Source organism: Rhea pennata, chromosome 11 (genome assembly GCF_028389875.1).
Source record: "Rhea pennata isolate bPtePen1 chromosome 11, bPtePen1.pri, whole genome shotgun sequence".
In the NCBI taxonomy this organism is placed as follows: domain Eukaryota; kingdom Metazoa; phylum Chordata; class Aves; order Rheiformes; family Rheidae; genus Rhea; species Rhea pennata.
This window is the reverse complement of record NC_084673.1, coordinates 3,258,128-3,274,796: the sequence shown is the minus strand read 5'-3', so window position 1 is coordinate 3,274,796 and position 16,669 is coordinate 3,258,128. Positions and strand designations below refer to the sequence as shown.

At 45.7% G+C, this 16,669-nt stretch overlaps 1 protein-coding gene across 3 annotated transcripts; it reads right to left on the bottom strand.

Annotated features, from left to right (window-relative positions):
* On the bottom strand, nt 1-13,966 carry PRPS1 (phosphoribosyl pyrophosphate synthetase 1). 3 transcript variants are annotated; one of them, XR_009959549.1, is made up of 8 exons: nt 13,551-13,964; nt 10,755-10,938; nt 10,324-10,422; nt 8,327-8,451; nt 5,407-5,580; nt 4,478-4,637; nt 3,721-4,217; nt 2,028-2,114 (listed from the first exon to the last, which is right to left on the bottom strand). XR_009959549.1 is itself a non-coding variant. In XM_062584386.1 (7 exons), exons 1-7 carry the CDS (start codon nt 13,670-13,672, stop codon nt 2,022-2,024), a joined length of 957 nt encoding a protein of 318 aa, XP_062440370.1. In that variant the 5' UTR covers nt 13,673-13,962; the 3' UTR covers nt 2-2,021. The 3 variants fall into 3 exon arrangements, 2 of the variants coding, with proteins under 2 accessions (XP_062440371.1, XP_062440370.1); XM_062584386.1 differs by lacking the exon at nt 3,721-4,217 and having other exon boundaries at nt 2-2,114; nt 13,551-13,962; XM_062584387.1 differs by lacking the exons at nt 3,721-4,217; nt 5,407-5,580 and having other exon boundaries at nt 1-2,114; nt 13,551-13,966.
* Nucleotides 13,967-16,669: the final 2,703 nt, after the last annotated feature.

Genomic DNA, 16,669 nt, shown 5'->3' with positions numbered 1-16,669 from the left:
TTGGAAGCATTTATAAACAGAGGCCACATTTTTTAAATAAAAGTTTAATTCCTTCATCAAGGTCTTAAGTTTAACACAAAGGCTGCTGAAAAATCCTCACACCACTGCTGATGTCCTGGCTCTTGGGGCATTCGTAGTGCAGCAGCAGGGGCTCCAATACAGGAGGCAGGAATCAGACTCTCAGTAGAGCTCAGTGCAGGATGCAAAGCAAAGAAGCAGGACACACGCACGCACACACACACTTTCCAGACAAACACCAAATCTTACACAAAAGAAAAAACCCTACAATGTAATAGAAGTGTTAAAGTTGCCACAGGACAGGAGTTTCAGGAAGGGAGAGGGGAGAAGTCTTCATTAAAAGGCACAACTAAAGAAGTACTTCCCTAGATCTTAACCAAGTTTTTCAGATAGTTTCACTTACTCCCCAGCCTCTAGCCTCTCAAAGCCATGCTAGCTATCCTAGCAAGCAGTTTCAGGTTCCTCTTCTCTACCCCTTTTCCCTTCCCTCATACCCGAAACAAATCAAAGAGGAGTGCTTGCAAAAACCAGACTGCATGAAACAGCTTCATCTATAACCCCTGTAAGAGCCCAGCAGAGACTTAACAGTTTACCTTAAGATTGTCTGGTACAGTTACCATGCATTCAAGTTTTGGATGATACTTATTTTATATCCAGGAGCCTCAGTCAGCTCTACTTTTGGTATTTTTCTTTCAGGCACTCTGCTGCCTGTCAGATTGGAGTTAGATCCACACTTTTCCCAGTACTACCTATCACAAGCCTCTTCAACCCATTGCCACAAGCTCTTCTCATTTGCTGCATCTGATCCACTGCAGAGACTTCTTCAGGCTCTGTAGTCCTGCAGCCTCTCGTCCTCCATAGTTTAAGATCTCTCACAAAGTTGTTATTGGAATAAGCAAGATGTTCAAGGCAAGACAGATAGTGTCCAGGACAAGCAATGAGAATGCGCCAGTAACTTATGGGACAACAGGACTGCAGACAGCCTTCAGAGGCGAAGACAGCTGGACGTAAAGCTGTTGCACATTAGCTCACCCCACGTCAAGTCTACTGAGCAGGCACTTGCTAGATGCAACAAGTATGCTACTAAGGGCCAAGAGGCTCAGTTCACAAATGTACTGGTAAAAACGGATCAAGCTACTTTTGCACAGGAAATCAAGGTGCAACTACAGTACACAATAGCAGTCCTCTAGTCTCTAGCAAGGCTAACAATAACTGCAAAGATGAGGCGTTTGTTTTAGCTTATGCTAGGAACTAGAGCATGCAGCCACCAGGAGCCCTCTACACACAAGCCAGGAAGAGTGCTTGTCCAGGATGCACCTTTACCACTAAGTTAATGCAGCGAAGCAGTACTGAATATGCTATGTTCTCACCTTAGTTTTGCTGTAAGGCATACTCAAGAGCATAGCATTTCTTCAATAATTCAGATTAATTCAAGTTTGAAAGCTACACTGACCTCCTTTCATGGGAAAAAGCTGTAGCAGAACCACCTCCCATCCTGAGATGTACCCTAGGGCTAAGCTTGGCCAAGATGCAAGCCTTTCCCATCCCTCTTGTAGGGCTTCTGTCACGTATAGAGAGGTAAGACAGTCTCTTGGGCTCTTGCTGTAGATCCAGACCAACATGTCCTAGGGAGCTCTACTTCCCAAACAATTCAGGGTGTGCATGCCAGATCATTTAACCTTGCCCACAGACAACCCCCCCACCCCCTCCAAAAATAGTTGTGGCAATTAGCCATGTGTCAGTCCTGCTCTCCACAGATCTGCAGTGTTGAGTCATTACTACTGACAAACCCCAATGCACAAGGATGCTGGTGGAGTTGGAGTGTTACAGAGATGAGCCTCCCCCCAGCCTCCCAGTGTTGGGATCAGAGTCAGTAAGTCTGACTTATGCAGGAGCAGCTGTGGAGAACTGCACTGGAACAAGCAGAGTCTTCTACTAACTTTATAACAAGCTGAACAACTTTTGGTTTTAAAAAAAGCCATACAAGCAGCAGCTGGCATCTGTTATAAAGGGACATGACTGAATAGGTAGGAGACAGATTCCCCATTATGAGTCCTCCTGATGGCCTCTGCAAGGATCATTGAGATGTCAATCACCTGGAAGGAAAAGAAAGATACATTAGCATCACCAAGAAAAAAACATCAAGCCTAGGAATATAGCTGGTAAGTGGTGAAGAACTTCAAGGAGCAAACCCAGCACCCTAAATTTGTAAGATGCTAGATGCAGAAAAATGAGTTCTAGGCTAGAAAGGGATTTCATTCCACATCCTTCTGAAGATAGTCTCAGTTCTGTGTATAGTACTGCAAGGAATACTTCACAGCTGATCTTTGTCAGGATCACAATCTACTTTCAACCTGCTTTCCTGACACTCCCTAAAGACATAACATTCCTCACCCTGGAGCTATCTTGTTTGCTTTGTCTGGGTTACACAGAAGTCAGGAAGTCTACATCAAGATCAGACTGCTTCCCTTAATTCATGAGACTTTACTCACTGCTACCAGCATTAAAAAAAAAAAAAAAAAAAAAAAAAAAAAAAAAAAAAGATTAGGTTACTGTGCTACAGTTTTATTGTGCTAGCTCCACCTGGTGGAATAATCCAGTAAACTAGAAGAAAAATTAAAAGTCTCAATAAAACTCTAGCTTTAAACTTCAACAGCTGAAGCATTTACATTTAATGCAATCTCAGTAAAAACCAGCATGTTCACTGTTTGAGAATTAAGTGAAACTCATGTTTAGCATTTCTTCCTTCTGTGTAGTCTGCCTCCTGAGAAGGAAGAAAAAACTTATGGAATGCAAAAACAAAGCATGGGACTTATGACAAATCCTTTAGTTCAGTATGTTAGTGTAAGAGTGAGGTAAAAATGAGAGCCTGAAAAGCTTCTCCACTGCTATCCTTAGCTACAACAATTTACATCCTAGTTACCATTTTAACATTTTGCCTGCACAAACTGTAGTGTGGGGTTTGCAGTACAAGCAGACAATTTAGATGTGCTGAGTTGCAGGAACATTATTCAGAAGTTCACACTGAAAAATGCACCCAGTAGTTATTTGCAATCAGCTTATGATCTGCCTCCAGAAGCAGCTTAAAACCCACTCAGCTTCAACCAGCTGAGCTTCCTTTCACCAGAACCCCTGTACTGTGGAACCTGCTACACTTACAGCTAAGCTTACTGAGCTGAGCCTTAGCAGCACCCCTCACTTTCCAGACCAGGCGGTGAGCAGGACTGTTTCCTTCCAGAACTTCCCCCAAATGCATGTATCCTACATCCATGCACTGCAAAGCTAGTGTTTAAGGTTGTCCTGGCTGTGTGTATGCTCTAGCTGTATCTGAAGCTTCTGAATGAGCTATTATGCCTGCATTCTCAGGTAAAGCTACAATTTCCACATCTGTCTGTTGACAGGGGAAATCCTGCTTTGCAGGCAAATTTCTTCCAGGAAAGTTAGCCTCAGCATGAGAAACAAAATTCCTGCTTACTTTTCCTAAATAGAAAATCAGCATAAGGAGTGAGGCTAAAAAGACCAGTTTTTAGCTTTGATATGGATGGCAAAGTTTTCTTTTTTTAATGTTGGAAAGTATCTGAACACTGCATTATGGAGCTGGGTCACTTGCTCTTAGTCAAACCAGCAGGGCATGTAAGAAAAAACTACACTCCCTTTTCAGGTCATTTTCATTGGTATTACATCCAGACATTCAATGTTCACCTTTCCCAACCAGGCCTGCTTTGTTTCACAAAAGGTCTTCAGAAGGAAGGGACATGTGGATAAAGTTCTGGTTAAAGGGTTAGGCACAGGCTTGGGAGCAAGTACAAGATATCCAGTGTTTAAAGTAGTCACATCTTTTCAAATCATGTTTCTTGGCATCTGTTGTTATGGATTCAGTAGCATCTCCAATCTTCCAAGAGGAACAGGAAAGGCAAGAGTCAGATTTCTAGGACAGAAAGCAGAAATCCTTCCAGACAGCTTTTTCTGGCCTTTGTGTTTTGCAGGAAGATGATCTATTGTGGTGATAGCACACCAAGGTGACAGTTTCACAACTGAAGTTGGCATCATTACTGGCTTGAGAAGTTCCTACCCATTTCTGCTTCAGTGCTACACATCAGCATATCACCCCTCCAAAGGGTGCTGACAGAACTGCTTGCTTACATCATGGCCCCATTAGATCAGTGATCTGTTCTAGGTTATGACGGTTATGACAAGCCCTGCAAAAAAGATTAAATGAACTGTTTGAGATGATCTTGGTTAAGAGCTCCATTTTATCAGTATAACAGGTCTGCTATCCCACTGCAACAGGAATAAAGGGACTCCTTGTCAGCACTGCCACTGGATCCAGCATCAGTGAAACTGTCTAGTAACACTGCAGTAAGCACTAGGCAGTATTACAGGTCCTCCCAGCAACAGAGGGACAGACAAGTCCTGGGAGCTGCTCCTTAGGAGCTGAGAAAAGAGAAAACATGCTTACCTGGATTTTAGGGCAATGTTTCATCTTGTCCTCCTGGGGTATTGTGTTTGTGACAACAACTGCTTCAAAACAGGCATTGTTGATTCGAGAAATTGCTGGCCCAGAAAAGATCCCATGAGTTAAGATAGCATAAACTTTGGTGGCTCCAGCTGACACAAGCCTGTGAGGGAGAAAAAGGAGACAGATGAGAAATATTTTTAGCAAGTATTAAAGTGACATGGGTATGGGGCAGCAGGTAAACAGGAAAGGAGAGAATATCATATGCTTACGGTACAAACTACCTCTGCTCATTCTCGATTTGGGGAAGGAAACAACTTTGCACATAACATACAATCTACTACCAGCAAGCTACACAATGGAAGAACATTGTTCTCAGACCTGGGACATTTGGACTAAATCATACAAACGCAGTTTCAGTGCTTTTGCCAACATAAGGTGGCAGGTATTTAACACCCAAAGTTGTATACGCTGGCATCCCTGGTGTAGAAGGCTGCCTTTAGAGATTCAAAAAGCTTGCTTCTAATAGGAATTCAGATTTGTGACCTTATGTTATGTTGGACCACACAGCATCTAATCTTACCCACAGTTAGGTTAGTGATGGTCTAGTGAAAGACAGCCGAAGAACAACCGAGTCTCACTACGACCTATCACTAAATATTAGCAATCAAGCATCACGAAGCCTATCCATCAAAAATACAATATCCAACAAACATACCTTCAACACAAACTTTTCAAAGAAAAGAAACTATGCTCTTCTAGTTTTTTCTAGTAGAAAGAATTTTAACTAGGCTTGTTTTGTGTGACATGAAATAGAAAAATCAAGAAACTGTAGGTTACTTTGTGAAACTTCACATACAAATATTTGATTAATTCACACATAATGTTCACTAAAAGTCTCTGATTTAGGAAAGACAGTCAGCCCTACTCACTTGTCTGCTGCATGACAGATGGTACCACATGTGTCTGCCATATCATCTACCAGAATGGCCACTCTGTCCTTCACATCACCCACCAGTACCATGCGATCCACTTCATTGGCCTTCTTGCGCTCCTTGTGAATGAGGGCAAAGTCTACATTCAATCGATCTGCAATGGAGGTCACTCTAAAGAGAGAACAGTTTCCAAACCACACTTTACTCCACATAGTAGCTTTAGTTGAAGGACAATCTCTTCCAAAACTGTAAGCACAAAATAAGACTGGAACAAGAGACGCTGTCACCACTTCTGTTAATTGCTCCCAAGCAACCCACAGAAGATGTCACCTTAGTGTAATTTCCTTTCAAGCAGTTAACGCGAAACCTCTGATCTACTCTCCTGATGACAGCCCCTAGATTAAGAAGAAAGTCTTTCACTCTGACTGGTGCAAATTAATTTACATTCAAAGCTCAAAACAAATCTTAACTAGCAAGCTCAGCAAACCTGAAATCATCAGAATGCTTGGGAAGTTATCTTTCTAACAAGAGTAGGCTTGAGCAATGCCACACTAGACCTCCTGAATTTTTCATTATTAAAATCAGACTACGAAGAGAAGCAAGAATAAAGAGCAGAAAAAAAAGGGCAATTGATTGTTTATTTCAAAATCCAAAACAATGACACAGAACTGTTCTTTCCCACCATGCAACTGGTTACTGGAAATGCCATTTCACTATTACTCCATGGAACATTTTAGTAGTTACTTTCCCTTTTATTGCCATTCAGCTATGAATGAAACAAGTTTAGTTCTGCAGGACAGTCACCTGTGTTCTGCACAGGCACATCATCTACATCACATAAGGGAACTGGTTTGCTCTGACTTCAAGCATATCTCATCTCAGTTACTTTTAGATTTTGAACCTGTATGTGAAAGAAGAATGGTTTCCAGGAGAAAGTGCCAGCTAGAAATTTTGTTCACTACAGCCATGATAAGCTGCAGGTAAGAACAGAACTGCAAAGAGAAGATGCAAAAGATATGGAGATCAGAACATAAAACTGAGCAAAGAGAGACTATCTCATCTACGACAGCAGATTTCTAAGGGAGATTCAATGACAAGCAGCTTGCCTTTAAAGTCTTAGGCAATACAGCCCTTAGGTTCTAGCACAGGTCAGTACATTCTCCCTCCTTCAACACTAATGTTAGTAACTTGCACTGTCTACTCAGAAGTACAGAAAACCCTACTTATCCCAGATTGCAATGCAGTGAAGACAGCCCAAGTTTGCCTCTCAGTAAGTGACTGTAGCTACTAGAATGAGGGCACCTAATGTAATATCCAATACAATACAATTCAGTGCACTTCTGGATACTTGGACAAGTTTGGAGTTGAACTAATCTTCACAGAAGTCAGCACACAAGCACCGCACTTTCAATTTATCTTCAGATTTGTCCTTTTTCCCTCTTTGGGACAGCAGCCTCCTACAGCTCACTGCGACAGCAGGGGCTAGTTTCTACTACTCAGTGTATCAAGCTCCCAGTTCTTTGGCCATGTTGAAATTTTGAAGACTACTAGTTAAAACTAGCTTGTATGACTAGAGATTCTGACAGCAATTTACTTGCATTCATAAACATCTAAGTGTCATGAGGACAAATACATGCAAATGTGGAACAAGGACAGTGGCCTTCCCTGGACCTGTAGTCCTGCAAGTGCACTCACATTTATTTCAGGGAGAATGACCGAAGAGATGTTACTGGAGGGATCCAGACTTTATATATTGATACCAATGAATGATAGAGTTTAAAAGCATTACCATACAGAAGGAACAAAATACATACACCTCTGAAAATTCTGTACTATAGATCAGCAGACTCCTAGTCTTAGCAGATCAGACTCATCCCAATAGTCTTAAGTATGTTTTTTCAGACACACTCAACTACTTAGAAAAGTGTTTAGCTCTGCTGCATCTTCATGCAATATTTCACCAGCTAAGACTGCTGCATTTCAGTTCAAGAGGTTTTTAAAAAGGTCTTTTAATGAATCAGGTTATAGTTGGCTAATTTAGCATTCAGGAGAGCGCATTATGCAACAAGCTATAGAAGTAGCTAAACATGCAAAAAGTCATGTCTGGTACATGGATTGCAATGAAGCTACAGTAAGATAAACAGTGATCTACAGCAGTAGTATTGTTTGGCCATTTCTAACAATGAGCTTAAATCACTCCAAAGTATGTGAATCAGGTCACCATGCACCAACACTTTCGTATGAGAGTCTCCTGGCTTACAGAATACATCTGCTTCCCTTAGCTTATTGCTTGTAGCCATTATATGAAGCCTTCAAGAAAGAGCCTAATTTTGCCTAATGAGCACTTGGAAGCCTTCTGAGTTGCTCACAAGCTGCAGCTTATGCATGTGCAGGAAGACAGGAGCGCTTTCATATGCTTCTGCTGAGCAAGGAAGATAGATGGTTCCTTTAAAACAGGGAAAAGAAAGCAGTGGGCTTAAGTCACCAAGAGATTCAGATTGGGAGTAACAGAGCAAGAAAATGCCCTGTTAAACCTAGTTCAATACAACAAACAGCTTGGATAAAAATAATGGTGAACCAGCAGGGCTAACCTTGTTTTGGCACAGGCTATGAACTGCATGATACCCTTCCTCACCAAGCTGAATAATTCCACTTCTCCCGAAATAGCTTTAGACTAAAGGATGTAGAGACTGCTCAATTCTATATGCATCTGAGATTCCAGAAGCCATTTAAGCCCCAGAGACCTTCTATACATTCTCCAGGAAGAATATCTGACAATTCTTATCTGCCATCTTGCAGAAGACAGGCTGGCAGAGAGGGAATATGCATCTTAAGAATAGCATCACAACTACTTTTACACTGCGTTAACAATTCAAGCAGATTAAGAACCATCTCCGCCTGCTGTCTGACACCTTACCTCTTGGCTCCACCAGCATCTGGTGAAACAATGGTACAGTTCTTCCACTCAGCAATATTCTCCTTGATCCATTTCAGTACAGCAGGCTCAGCATACAGGTTATCAACAGGGATATCAAAAAAACCCTGCAAGAAGGTAGACATTAGTAGATCAATGTAGCTGAAGGTCACATTCCAAAAAACTTGGAAGAAGTCTTCTATATATAGTCAGGCATGTAGTCACTGCTTTTCTACTGCATTCTCAGCTTTCCTTTATTTTCCTTAGTAGAACAGCAGTAATCTTTGGGATACAAAGAACAGTAATATAAAAAATCTGCAGAGCTGAGACTAGTTTGTTGACATAAATAACACTTTACATCTGACACCTTCACAACATGGAACTAGTCCTATCCTAACAGGTGCAGAAAATATCCATTGCACTTGTCTCCAGAACAGCTAGCTGCTTGTTTACAGAGTCAATCTCATCTTTAATGCTTATTACCTACACTGTTTGCACCTACAGGAAGCCAGAACCTAAGAAAAAGGCTTCAGTAATATTTGCTTTTAACCTAACACAGCAGCTGGTTCCACAACTTTACACTGACCCAGCAAACTCCTGCAGGTAAACCTCAAAGGTCACTAAAAGCCAGAAGCTAATCCTGGACAGGGAGTAAGGGACAGGAGGGCTGGTATAGAGGAGTCCTTGGCAAAAATAGTTATGCCTTACATTCAAGGTGCAGGCCTGATCTCTCCTAACATCATTCTTTCTGGGCTCATGTAATCCAGCACCTATAAGAAGCTGGCGATGATCTACACAAAACCAATTATTCAACTGAAACCTCACCACTGCTGCTGTTGAATTCTCAACCTTATGGCACAAATCACGACTCCAAGCCTCTTAAGGAGGAGGAAGATCCCTTTGCTCTCTGCTCCTCTATTTCACAAGCTTTCTACAAGTCTTCTCAGCTGCGCCCCCGGAGATTTTCCATCTAATAGCATTTCTAGACAAATTACACTGAAGTGTGAATGGCTGCATTTTCAACCGTTGAAATGACAAGTCCATCTACTTCACCCAGGCAGTAAATATGTAACTACTCTAGATTCAAAACATTTACATATCCATACAATAGACATCCCTACCTCTGCCACGCCTGTCAGTTGCACTGAGTTGGTTTCCTGGTCCGAGAGCTTGCTCAAGAAGAAGCTACACCAGACTACCAGTCTAACAGCTTGCTGCCCCTCTTCTCTCCCTGGTACACACTCTTGTTGCTTCTCTTAAACAGTCCTAGTGATCATTTTGGTTTCCTCAGTGAGACTCCAGTTCACTAAACCAACAAAAAGTTAGGAATACTTTTCTGCCAGTGTAACTAGCTCAGCTGGTTCACTAGCAGCCTGGAAAAGGACCAAAGTCGACTTAAGAAAAATGGAGGATGCGAAAGATCCAAGCAGGACTGCCCATCTTGTCAGCAGCAAGCTGTCAGAGCAGATCATTGCCCTGGTCAACTGCACCCTCACAAGCAGCTGTGCCAGCACATCTTGTGAGGAGCTAACCTGGGGGCAGCAGTATTGGCAGTCACTGGGCCAAACTAACAAGATGCCATTGCCTCAGTGCACTGCTCACATCACCCTGATGGTTCAGTATCAGAAAATTCTGTTCAGTGTTTAAGAACAGTCTAGACTAACAAACCATTCTCTGTTTCTCCAGTTCTTCAAAGTTAAGAACACAGGGTCACTGCAAGGTGATGAAGCTGTATGGACCATCTACAAAGCCAACATTCATCTAAACAGTCATTGCTTAGACCAATCAAGAATAGCTATTAACTCATTTATAGATGAATCTGTTATCTATCCCCACCCCCTAATCCTCTTCTTTTGACCCTACAAGTCTCTCCCAGTCCTGAGGTCCAAGTCCTGATTGCTGCTGTGTCCAACACAAAGCAGATCACCAGCAAGCCTGCAAGGCAGTACAGGCTCAGATGTGAGCAGGTAAGCACCCGCTCTCATGATTTCAGCTCCTACCTGAATCTGAGAGGCATGCAGGTCCATGGTGATTATGTGATCTGCACCCGCCACAGACAGCATGTTCGCAACCAGCTTGGCAGAAATCGGGGCTCGACTCTAGTACAAGAGAAAACAGTATGCAAGACAAGTTCAACTCCCTCACCAAGATGTCAGCCTTCTGCTTCTCTGTAATGATTCACAGGCAGTTACTAAAAGCAGCACTCATTAACATTGCATCTTTTCATCAACGGTGATTACAGCTTGGTGTATTTTCAAGAAATAGATTTTTATGAAAATATGATTTTACAGTCCAATGCCCTGAGGTTTATGAAGTTAAAGTCAGTCTTACCATCTCCTCTTCTACATACGCAACTTCATCTAATGCCCAGTCAGGGCTTTCAAGCTAATGCATTCATATTCCCAGCAGAAACCTTTACTGAAACCCTTACCTTGTCCTTTTTGTCCTGACGAGCATAGGGAAAGCAGGGTATGACAGCTGTGACTCTGCTGGCTGAGGCAATCTTACAGGCATTTATCATGATAAGGAGCTCCATCAGATTGTCATTGATTTCACCGCAGCCACTCTGCACAATGTAGACATCTTCTCCACGTACGCTCTCACCTATTTCCACACTGGGAACAGATGGAGAAGGGAGAGTTGTATCCAAATACAAGTTAATTAAATACACAGCCATTACATATGCCTGCAGAACAACCAAGACTGCAACTCATGGGACTACAGTCCCAAGGGTCTGAGGGTGACAACATAATACAATCAAGGATGTTGAGCAGGAACACTGCTGCTTATTTGCTCAGCAACTATTTTATGTTGCTCACTGATCAGATTTAATGGTTCAGCCAGTCAGGCTAAAAGCACTCAGCCTACACTTTCAATCTCAGCACAATCTGAGCACGTACACATCCTAAGAGTCCTTTTTTGCCCCAAATTAGAGATTTACGCCCGCCCATCTCTGAAGAAGTGGTGTATAAAGGAAGCAGGCATGATGACCAGTCAGAGAAGGCCGAGTCAAACTTCTAACAGAAGCTACACTGCAGTAGATTATTAGATTTAGAATCATAACAGCTATTCACTGGCTTGGACAGAGAAGCCCTCCAGCATTTCACTCTGGAAAGGCTTTGGGGGTTAATTTCCTCCTGGATGTAATGCACACTAATCCCTGCTGATGAAGAGACTGAATACAAGCCAAAGGTCCTGTTTGCCAGTGGCAAACGGCCAGAAAGCTTCAGTACATGTGCTGAGGCACCTGCACCAAAAGCAGAGTTGGAAAGAAAGCAGCAATCTCAGGTCTGGGGTTTCATACAGACAAGTACTGCAAAAGGCCTTTTGTAGGAACAAACTAACTACTCCTACTTCCAACATTTCAATGTAGAGAAGCATGCTGCAGATTTCGAAACAACCAGAAGTCAATCTACAGAGGACGAAGTTCCTCCATAGATTCTTTCTTCTTGCCCTGGGGGTGTTCATTCACTCTGTAGATGGCTACAACTGGTTGTTGAGCTTCCTCTAGAAGCAATGAGACAGTCACACAACACACTCCAAATGGCTCCACTTTTACAGAACCTTACGGCAGATTTTTGATACTATTATTTAATTCCCTCATCTCACTTCGCACCCTTCCTCAACATATTTTTGATGACCACTATGCATTTACAGTCTTGCTGCTCAAGCTGCACCAGCGAGCAAGCTTTCAGTCTTTTTGCTATCTCATATACTGGTTTACAGCATACATCAATCCCTCAAGCAGAATTTCAGCCAGCGTAAGGACTTTCCACTAGGTAAGTGTCTGACTTAACAGTTGTCAGCATACATGTCACCAACTGTACCTACTAACAGCCAGAGCTTAATACGAGAGCTCTCTCTGATATTTACCGCACAAAATATTAGTCAGCTGTTCTAGCAATTGACTTTTGACAATCTTGCTTTTTCAGGCAAATATTTGCGATCAGTTTATTAGGGTACATAGGACGCATTAGATCTTTAACAGTCACACTACCTGCTGACATTAAGATCCTGACTAGCCAATTGGACAGGTAAGAAAAATTGATAAATAGTAATGAAAACAGTGCAACGGCAACAACTGCAGAGTCATAAACAGTCTTTTTACTGGTTTCCTCTCTAATTCTTTGAAGTATCTCTCGAGTTTTCAACTACAGTGTATACCCACGCAATGGAAGACTCTTGTGGTATTCTTCCTCCTGTTTCTATCCTGGATTTTCATGAAAAAAAATGTTTTCAGAAGAGTGGTGGGTTGGCACAATCATTTGAAATTCTGCGGATTATACTGAGAAAAATACATGCTTATTGTACTTTGCTAGACCAAGCTCTAAAGACCCCTGACCTTTTAGCTTCTCCTAACATCTTCAAGTAGGATGACAACAGCAAAGACTTATAAAGAATACGCAGAGAAAACAAAATAAATGACAGATTTCCGAGCTGGGAGGGGGAATAACCAGAGGCATCACCGCAGCTTCTCGCGCTGCACAGCGGTACAGGGAAGCTAGTCTCCCGAAGCCGCTCCCATGCGCTAGGTTATGTTCCTGCCTGATCCTTCCTGAATAGCGTTATTAACCACTTCAAAATCCCGATGCTGTTCAGAGCAGTCTAGAGGCACCGGCCACGCCCGAGGCACCGAACACCAAGCCTCAAGTCACCACAGCCTGCGGTCTGGCCTAAGCGAGGCCGGCGGGTGGATCCACCGCAGGCACAAGGTCCAGCTGGCGACTTCTGCTGACCAAGCCTCAGCAACACACGCCTGCGACAAAGTCTTCCCTCCAGTGCCCTGTTTAAATAGCCCAGATGTTTTTTTCCCCGCTAGATGCAGGGTGTTGAAGTTCTCTGTGGGAAGCTGCGACCTGACGGCAGAGCACGCGGGAGGCTCCGCAGGGCCCCACGCGGTTCGGGCACCGAAGGCCGCTAGAGGGATGAGAGCGGCAGGACGGACCCGCGCGGCGCATGGCCCTTCTCCACCGCCCCCGCCACCCTCCCCACAGGAAGGGCAACTCCTCCGGGCGGCGCGGCCGCCGCCTCCGCCTGACACCGGACTCGCACCGCGGCGGGAAGCGCCCCGCCGCCGCCCCCGCGCCGAGCTCCCCGCACTACAACTCCCGGCAGCCCCCGCGCGGCGCCCGCGCAGGCCCCACCGCGGCCCCGCCGCGCCGCCTGCTGGGAGTTGTAGTGCCCGGCTCCGCCCCTCTCCTCCCTGCCTCCCTCCCCGCTCCCTCACCATGTCTCCTGGTTGCTGAACTTCTTGGTCACCACCTTGCCGAGCTCCAGGCCGAGGCGGTCGGCGATCTTTTGGGACAGGTCCTGGTGCGAGCTCCCGCTGAAGATCTTGATGTTAGGCATGACGGCGCGGGCGGCAGCGGAGGCTTTGTCCTCCTCCTCCCGCCTCACACCGCGGCCGGCTTGAGAGTCGGGATCCAGCCGCCTCCTCCGACAGGAGAAACACGGGCGCCTGAGGAGGAGGAGGGGAGCGCAAGACACGCCGACTCGCGCCTACACCGCCATCTTACCCCTTCCCGCCAGCCGCGCGCCCCCTTTATAGACTCCCCGCCCCCGCGGCCACGCCTTGGCGCGCCCCTCATTGGCTCCTCGGGGGCGGGAGGCGGGGCCCAGCCGGGCTTTCCAATGGCGCGAAGCGTCTCCCTCCTGCCCCGCCCTTCGCCTAAACAACAGCCCCTGGTGGGAGAGGGGGTGAGGGGGGGGCGCGAGCGCGCACGGCCGCGCGTGACACCCGCTCCTCTCGCCGCGGCCATGGACGCGCTGCGTACGCACTGCAAGGGGTGGGACTAGGGGCAGGAAGAGGTGGGCGATTGGCCGGCGCCTGGCTGCCTCGCTCACGATTGGTCAGAGCGGCAGCGGCCGCAGCCGGAGCTGGCCGACGGCGCTGCCCCACGTGGCCCTGGGGAAAGGCCGGGGGGGGGGGGAAATGCGTTGGTCGCGTGACTGGCAAGAGCGCCCCCCCCCGCCCCCCCCGGCGGCCATGATGGCTGCGCCGTGCTGAGGGGATGCCCTGAGGAGAGGGGGGCGGCGGATAGAAAATGGCCCCCTCTCACCCGCCGCGGCCCCGGGCCGCGTTACCCGCCCTCGCTCCCGGCGGGCTCGGGGCCCTCTTACCGCAGCATGGCGCCGTGGGCGGCTCGGGCCCCGCCGGCCCGCGCTGCAGCGCCTGGGGGCCGCCGGCCTTCTGCCACATTCCTCCGTCGCCCGGGCTACGGCAGCCCCGGCTGCTGTGCAACACTGCACCGGTGTCACCTGGCCGGGCTGCTCTGCCCCCGTGAACTGCTGTACCCGTGTCACCTGGCCAAGCTGTTGTGTCCCTGCGTAACGCTGTACTGAGGTCACCTGGCCGGGCCACTGTACCCTCAGGTAACGCTGTATCAGTGTCACCTGGCCAGGCTGCTGTGCCCCCATGTAACACTACCAGCATCATCTGAGCAGGCTGCTGTGCCCCCATGTGACGCTGTAGCGGTGTCACCTGGCCAGGCCGTTGTAACACTACCAGCATCATTTCACCAGGCTGTTGTGTCCCCGTGTAATGCTGTAGAAGCGTCACCTGGCCAGGCTGCTGTACCTCCATGTAACGCTGTACCAGTGTCACCTAACTGGGCCTCTCTGCCCCCATGTACCACTGTAGTGGCGTCTGTAGCTGGGCTGCTGTGCCCCTGTGTAACGCTGTACCAGCATCACCTTGCTGGGCCACTGTGTAACACTGTACCATCGTCACCTGGCCAGGCCACTGTGCCCCTGTGTAACGCTGTAGCCGTGTCACCTGGCTGGGCCGCTGTGCGCCGTGTAACGCTGTACCCTCGTGTAACGCTGTACTGATGTCACCTCATCTTTCTCTGCTCTTTCCTCAAAACAGGTTGCTCGCTGTCCTTTTCTTTGGCCGAGTCGCAGGTTGATCCCGTTGCAAAAGGCAGATGGTGGCTTTGCGCGGGAAGAGGGACTGACTCCTCACGTGCAGAGCCTCGCCGCAAAGTGCACACAAAAAAAGGCCCCCAACCAGCATTTTTTGCCCTTCTGCTCAAAATTTTCAGCCATACTTTCTACTGTTTATTTTTCTGATGCAAATAGCTCTTGGCCACATCTGAAGATTAAAAAAAAAATCATAGTTATAGTGGATATTCCATACTGCAAATACAGAAGTGTTTTTTCTGTCTTTTGGATCAGTGTCAAAACCTGCACAGGTATTATTTTAACAGGCCATTTAATTTGATTTCTGATGGTTATTTTGTATGTATAATCAGGTATCTTTGTACCTAATTCAGTAATTAATCTCCTGTGAGTTTTCAGTCTGTACGTGATGAAATTACGTATATTAATTTAGCTTTTGCTAAAATAAACATTATGGTTAAAGGTTTTAATTATATGAAATAAAAACTAAGCCACAAGCAGCTTCTTCAAAATATGGATGTGATCACGTAATTCCTACAGGTTTCCCTTAGTTGGTTCCTAGATAACAAACTTCTGCAACTAATGTGGCATTGATAAGTTTTTACTTTGAATTCTTGGGAATTTAACAGAAGAAATAGTCTACAGTTCATTTAAGATGGCCACAGTCTCTTTATCTCTTATTGCAACTGTTCTGACCCCAAAGGCTACTGTTACCGTCCCCAAAGGCTAATAAAATAATGATTATAGAATTCTACTTTGAGGAGGTTTCCTCTAGCCTTTTGCAGGGTGGGTTTCATTAAACTTGGAATCCATCTGGATTAGAAGAGATACGAATTCCCATACTTAGAATTGATGTGGGAATGGAATATCGTACTGATGGTAATTCCCAATACTTGGGTGTTACCAGAGCAGCTTGTAAAATGCTGTGACATATAGTAAATCCAAAGAATGGGAAAAGAAGAATGTAGACCTTAATTTCTGATTTCTTTCTAAACATTGCTCATTTTAGTAATACAGGAAAAAATGTCTCTGTCAGATGGTTTCCTGATGGTTCAAGAGAAAGGATTTGGGGGCATCTCCCAAATTCCTAGTAGCCAAGCACCTGTAAATATTTAATTCGTCCTTGTTCTGGTTGGTCTCAGCAACAGCAAAGCCTGACTTGAGCATTTAGTCTGAATAAGCCTTTCTCACACGTGAAAACGATAAGTCCGCATCAGAACTGAGGGGCAAAGACGAGATACCGCTGGGAAACGGATGTTACTGACGTCTGTGCTGTGCACGCTCTGCGGATGGCCAGAGCACTCCCGTATCTGCTGCTGTCAGCTCTTCACCTCCACATCTCTGCTAAACAGATGTACTTCGGTGCCACAAACAAGCCATTTTAGTGACTCCTCTACTTCTGCCTGAAAGACACCTGAAAAATAATAATCTGCCTTTGTTGGCATT

What these genes read in the sequence shown, in the direction of transcription:
- PRPS1 (XM_062584386.1), bottom strand. Translation starts at nt 13,672, where the DNA reads ATGCCTAACATCAAGATCTTCAGCGGGAGCTCGCACCAGGACCTGTCC. An exon ending in GTCAGGACAAAAAGGACAAG is followed by an intron (nt 10,423 to 10,754) that starts GTAAGGGTTTCA and finishes CTCTTGTACTAG; the next exon opens with AGTCGAGCCCCGATTTCTGC. An exon ending in GATGCTGGTGGAGCCAAGAG is followed by an intron (nt 5,581 to 8,326) that starts GTAAGGTGTCAG and finishes TTCTCTCTTTAG; the next exon opens with AGTGACCTCCATTGCAGATC.